Source organism: Octodon degus, unplaced genomic scaffold (genome assembly GCF_000260255.1).
Source record: "Octodon degus isolate 3935 unplaced genomic scaffold, OctDeg1.0 scaffold00008, whole genome shotgun sequence".
NCBI lineage: Eukaryota > Metazoa > Chordata > Mammalia > Rodentia > Octodontidae > Octodon > Octodon degus.
Genome location: NW_004524584.1, coordinates 23226723 through 23233231, shown reverse-complemented (window position 1 = coordinate 23233231; position 6509 = coordinate 23226723). Strand labels below are relative to the sequence as shown.

At 46.8% G+C, this 6509-nt stretch overlaps 1 protein-coding gene across 2 annotated transcripts in view; it reads right to left on the bottom strand.

Annotated features, from left to right (window-relative positions):
- Nucleotides 1-4415: 4415 nt before the first annotated feature.
- Nucleotides 4416-6509, bottom strand: part of Srd5a1 (steroid 5 alpha-reductase 1) — a 27495-nt gene continuing 25401 nt past the window's right edge. For both annotated transcript variants that reach the window (XM_004625192.2, XM_023704818.1), the window contains one exon: nt 4416-4919. In XM_004625192.2, coding sequence (XP_004625249.1) covers nt 4853-4919 — 67 coding nt within the window. In that variant the 3' untranslated portion in view covers nt 4416-4852. The remainder of the gene's footprint in view (nt 4920-6509) is intronic.

Genomic DNA, 6509 nt, shown 5'->3' with positions numbered 1-6509 from the left:
TTAGGTTTTTTTGAGGTATCTCCTCATTAATATCTATAGCCATTGCGCTGTGCTAGCTTTCTGCCAGCAGTGTAGGAAGGTTCCTTTGCCCTGTGCCCTCGCCGGCATGGATTTTTCCATGGCCTTAGCTAGCAGCCACTCAATGTAGTTTTCATGTGAATTTCACTACTGGCTAAAGAGGAGAACTGTTTCTTACACACTATTCAGTTCATTTGCCCACTTACTGATGCAGCTACTTGAGCTTTTACTGCAAAGTGTTGGGAGTTTTTTATATGATATATTCTTGCTGTTAATCCTGTGTTGTAATAGTAGCCGCAGACTGCTTCTCCTCTTCTGTAGACTGGCTCTGTAGTGGCCGGATTATGGTGGACGGGAGACTATATTATAGGAATAAAAGAGTCTTCATTAATTATTTGCTGGCATCCGATATGCACCCTCCACATTGGGAGCTCGCCTGGCACATTTCCTTGTTCCCTCTTGCTTATGTAGGTTCCCCGGTTGCCACGGTGATTGCACTGGCCCGCCGCGCCCACCCGGTGAGCGAGGTCACAGCTCAGGCAGTGAGATTTAGGGCTATATGTGGGCATATGGTCCGACTCTACTTCCTTTAATTGGTCCTTCCTGATCTCTTTTATGTTTGTGAAGTTTTAACAAAGCAGGGGAAGGAATAAATGATGGGGCAATTTAGGCAAGGCCCAATGGGGGGTGACCGAGCCCCGGTGCCCTCCATCTCTAAAATGCTTCAGACAGGAATCAAACCAAGTTGATTTCTGTCCCAGACCCTCTTAGATCTAAAGTGAATTGCGTACCATCCTAGAACTCCCTTGGCTGAGGACGCCACCCCTAATGCTCTTCACTTTGTTGGTTGTTTCCTTGCTGCGCAGTAACAGTTTGATGTGGTCCTATTTGCTGATTCTTGCTATTATTCTTGGTGCCGTGGTTGGGGAAGTCCTAGCCTGTGCCCATGGATTTCCATGTTTCTCTGCTTTGCTCTAGGCATTTCAGAGTTTTCGGTCATATCTAGGTCTCCGATCCATTTTGAATTGATTTTTGTACTGGTTAAGAGACACAGATCTAGGGAGCCCCCAGATAGCTCAGCAGGTTAAGGCACTGGCTTAGGCAGACACAGGAACCAGGGTTCAATTCCTGGTGTGCAGTGCAGGCCCCGTCCCCGGAGGCGCACTGAGATGGAGATTGAGACTGGTCATGGTGGCACATACCTGCAATCCCAGCGTTTGGGAGGCTGAAAACAGAAGGATCACCATAAGTCTAGTGAGACCCTATAGACCCTGTAATATATACATATATACATATATACATATATATTCATATATATCTATGACTCAGATCTAGTTTTGACTTTCTATACCTGATTTCCAGTTTGTCCAGCACCATATTTTGAAAAATATATTACACATCTGTACTAATAAACTAAAAATTATATATATATATCTGATGTCATTTTGGTCACTTGTCTACTTGTCCTCCCAGCTAGGCACTTGCATTTTCCAGGGAAGCACTTATTCCACTGAGCCATCTCTCCAGCCCCATATATATATATCTGATGTCATTTTGGTCACTTGTCTACTTGTCCTCCCAGCTGGCTGTGGCATACCCAAGTGCCCACCCTGTGGACTGCACAGTGGGTGCACCCTGGCTGGACAGCCAGGACACAGGCTGTTCTGGCCCTGCTGGACTAGCGCTTTGTCTGCAGCAAGGCTGGCTCGCCCTGCAGACACGGGGCAGCATCTCTCCCTGAGGTCCTCTCAGAGGATGTTCCAGGGTGAACCTCAGAGTCCAGCCATGAACTCACTGATGGATGAATCCACTGTGAGGACAGTACGCCCATGGTCCCACCACCGTCCCACAGCGCTGCTCCCAAATTCGATGTTGGGAGGACATTTGAAATCTGACCCTTGACAGTGACAGGCAAATGCTCATGCAGCCTTTCACATGGGACGCTTGTGTCAGACGTCGCTCAGGGTCCAGCCCTGCTATATCTTGCCAGGGGTCTCGCTGCTGCCCTCCTCCAAGACTGGGCAAGGGCAATGTGGTCCACAGCAAGCAGAACGTGAGCCATGAAGGCCATGCTGAGTGCCACCTTGCTTGTTCAGGACCTTGGGCTCATGTGTATGTACTGTGGCCTCAGCGACACTCACTGGCACGATCAAAGTGCAGCTTGGGTACCTGGTATAAGGTTCAGGCAGCAAAAAGGGAAATGCCAGAGTTTAATGGCCCTAAGACTTCTAAATATAAAGGAATTCACCTGCAGAAGATGGAAAAAAAACAGCTGAACCTCTCAGCAGGGCATGAGGTCGTCTCCAGACTGCGGTTGTTCGCTTACGTTAACAAATCAGCACTCCTTACAAATACTTAGGAAGCAAACCTTTGCTATCTGAACAAGTTTGCTTGTGAAGAGCAGCCTCCTGCTTTTGTGGACTTCCTGCTCTGTCAGGCGCTGCACTTGACAGTCAGGTCAGACGATGCCTTCCCACATTCCGCCAACACCGTTCCGGAAGGTCCAACAGCCACCCTCCGATGCGCTGGGGCACACTGGAGAAAACTGAACACAACCACTCAACTCTGTTTCACTACGATTTGGAAAAGGCTATTTTTGGCATTTTAAGATAAAAAATATACAGCACTATCTCTTTATCTAAGAAGGATGCCTTCCAAGACCCCCAACAGATGCCTGGAAACATGGAGCGTGCCAAACTGTATTCACAATGCTTCTTCCTACTCGCAGGTGCCCACAGCAAAGTTTACCTTATGAATTAAGCACCGACAGGCATTATCAACACTAATGCAATGAATCAATTATGACAGAAACTAATGCCATTGGCAGCCTCACTCTTCTTGCACTTGGGACCATATTAAGTAAAAGGAGGGTTATTGGCAAGTGGGCGCTGTGGTTCTGGGCAGTTGACCTGATAACGGAGCCCACGGCCGTGTAACTAACATGCAGGTAGGGCACCCAGTGTGGATCCGCTGGACAAAGGATGCTTCCCACCCCAGGTAGGACAGCTTGGCATTTCCTTAAGCACCAATTCAAACTCAGAAATTATTTTTGTAGGCTGGGGAGACGGCTCAGTGGAATAAGCACCTCCCTGGCAAGCGCAAGGGCCTGAGTTCAATCCCTGGTTCCGAAAAAAAAAATAAATAAAAATTTGTAATTTTCCACTTAATAGTTTTGGGTCACGGTTGGCTGTTAAGTGGAAGCGTGGAAAACATCATGCACACGAGGGGCTATCGTAAAGGGAACTGTTTATTAGTGAAGATTGTATTCTTAGTTAATAGTGCCTATTTCTCCTGGGTCAGGCATGAAATTTCCTCACAGAACTGCTACTTGCAGAAAAATTGTAGTTTTAGCAGGTTTAGGGGTTTTGTGTGTGTGTGTGTGTGTGTGTGTGTGTGTGTGTGTGTGTGTGTGTGTGTGTGTGTACGCAGGGTCTCATTATGCAGCTGACTCGTCGTGATTCTCCTGTTCTCAGCCTCCCCAGTGCTGGGACTACAGGTGTACGCCCCCACACCCAGACTCGGTCGATGCCTCAGTGTGCCCCGGGGTTGGGGACAGCATGGCATGCAGGACTGGGGATTGAACCCCAGCCCCTGTGCTTGCCAAAGCAGGTGTTTAGTCTGCTGAGCTCTCACCGGCCCTAGTTTTAGCAGGTTTAAAACTATTTGAAGTAAACATGGTACTATTTAATGGACGGAAGTAAGTTATTGGTATTATGAGTAATAAAAAACAGCTTTGGACTTGGAGCACTATCATACTTACACACCACCAACTAGGCCTCCTACAGGGCCGCAGCCTGAGATCTTTCTTGTAAAGTGCCTGTGTTATAATCAGAACTTACACTCAACCAGTGAAGACGCTTATGTGACAAGGACTCTCCAATGAGATGGGCCACATCGGACTGCAGTGACCAACCACAAGCTTGTTCCGCTTCACTTCTGCGCCTGCCCTGTCAATATCTACACCTTTTTTTCCCTGGATTCTGAACCACTTCTGGCGTGGAGTTGCGCGGCTCAGGAATTGTTTTCTCTGGTAAACTCGTAGCACCTCAGTTTAGCTTCTGCCAGTATGAGTTCTCACAGGCTTCAACAGAGCTCTGCGCAGGGCTGCTGGGCGCTCACAGGCATCCTGTGCTTCGGCCGGTGTCTCCCCAGTGACTTCCTGATGACGAGCACCCTGGTGTGTGCTTATTTGCCGCAGGTGTGCATTCCTTGGTGACATGTCTGTTTGGCCCTTTCACTCATTTAAAGAAACTGTTTTTAAATGCTTCACTACAGTAGGTCCCTGACTTATGAAAGAGTAAGTCAGGCTCATTTGTAAGTCCAAAAAAGTGAGTCTCACACACCTTTGACACAAATACAAGATAAAGCATAAAAAACCAAACACACACACACACAAATACAGCAAATGAACCATTTTTACTGTTACAGTAACCTTACAGTACAGCTGGCATCTATGAGACTGCATGGAGTCCAACAACAGGACCAAAGCTACTAACTGGAGGAGGAAGGGGAGGTGGGAGACGGTGGAGCAACACCTACTGTCCTTTTCTCTGTCCAGTGTCTGTTATTTTCACTTGTGTTTCCATGGTTACCGCCATGCTGGGCTTCCTAGCAGTCCCCTTCGCATCACCACGGCTCTTCCTCTTCCTTCTGGACACCCTGCGCTCTGACAACGCACTGCACTACATACACTACTGCGCTGCATAGTAAGCACCCTGGCACCCACCCTACCCTAGTCCCCTCTTCTGAGAACCGGCCGCAACCAGTTCACTTAGATGGTCTCCCAGAGAAAGAGCAGTGAAGCTTTGAGACGAAGATCATTTTCTTGATACACTCAATACAAAAATGGGATCAGAATTTTCCGAGACTTTGGATAATCTTCAAACTTCTCAAGGTACCACCTAAAGCAAGAAAGGTTTTAAGAAAGGAAATCATTTTGTCGCTTCAGCATTTCATGGATACTAACCAAAGGGGTAGTACTTTCCATTATAAATGAAAGCTCAGATTTTAAAAGTAGTGGTAAAAACTCTGACATTTCAAATAAAGAGTTTAGTCTTATTCGAGTCATGGATAGCTGCATAATCTAAAGTGTGATTAGACCAGGTTGTGGAGATAGCTCAGCAGCCTAAGTGCTTGCCTGGCAAGCACAAGAACCCCAGTTCGATTGCTGGTATCATATGCCCTGCCAGCCCTGGATCCCTGGGCTTGCCATGCTCCAACTGGGCCTGGTGGCACATGTTTGTAATCCCAGCACTTGGGAGACAAGATCAATACAGGTCTGAGCTGTGTAGCGAGATCCCATACTAAATAAATAAAGGATTTAAAATAAAATAAAGTGTGATTCCAACCAAGTAGTCCATGGAGTTCATCTTTCTCCTGGGAAGCAACTGCTGACATGTTCAAAGCACTTGTGAGCTCCCTGCCCTCTCAATGGCAGTACAGAGCTGGCAGAGGGCAGGGCAGGACCAGCAGGCGTTGCCGGCCCCCTTCCCAGCCCCGTGCAGCGCTACAACCTGACCCAGGCCTGGAGTGGGCCTTGGAGGAAGGGTGCAGGATATGAGAAAACATAATTGGTGGCATCCATAGATCCAGCCCCATGCCTAAAACAAACAATAGGGGCCGGGGAGGTGGCTCAGTAGACTCAGCGCTTCCCTGGCAAACTCAAGGGCCTGAGTTCAATACTCGGTCCCGCCAAAAAAAACAAAAACAAAAACAAAAACAAACAAACAATGTTGCCAGGTTTGCTCTATGACCAAAGTGACACTCATTTGTTTTGGGGCACTGGCCAATTGGGAAACCAAGCAACGAAGCCAATGGAGTAAAAGTTGGAAATAATTTGAGGCCAGGCTCAGTAGCAAGCCCTGTATTTCTGTCAGCACAAAAGAATGCTAAGTTGTATGCTCAGGACTAAAATGCTGTTGAACTGTTTTATTAGAGTCAGTCATAATTCTGGTCATAATTCCATGGTGATAAACATTTTTCATGTTTTTCCTATGAAGTTGTTTCTGTTATCACTATAATAGTTTTATTAGCACCATCATAGATTTTTGCTTATTATTAATTTAATAGCGTTTCCGGGGGCCAGGGAGATGGCTCAGTAGAATAAGCGTTTCCCTGGCAAGTGCAAGGGTCTGAGTTCAATCCTCCATCCTCTCCCCACCAAAAAAAAATTGAAAAATAATTTAACAGCGTTTCCTTTCCCTTTTGTCTAATTATTATATGCTGCTAAACATGTTTTAATACACTGTGGTTTGTAAACTTTGATTACTACAGTGAGAAGCGTCAGCCCTTGTGGTGGGAGAAGCTCTGTTGGGAAGCAGCAGAGTTGTACTCTTATACTGGGCCTGAAGGACTTACTAAACTGCAGACTGGATTTTGGAAAAAAAAAAAAAGACATGCAAGGTGCAGGATACTGCGGTTCCATCCCCAGCTCCACATGCCTTACCAGACCCGCCCTTAAGGCAGCCTGAGCCAGCCAAAAAAAAAAAAAA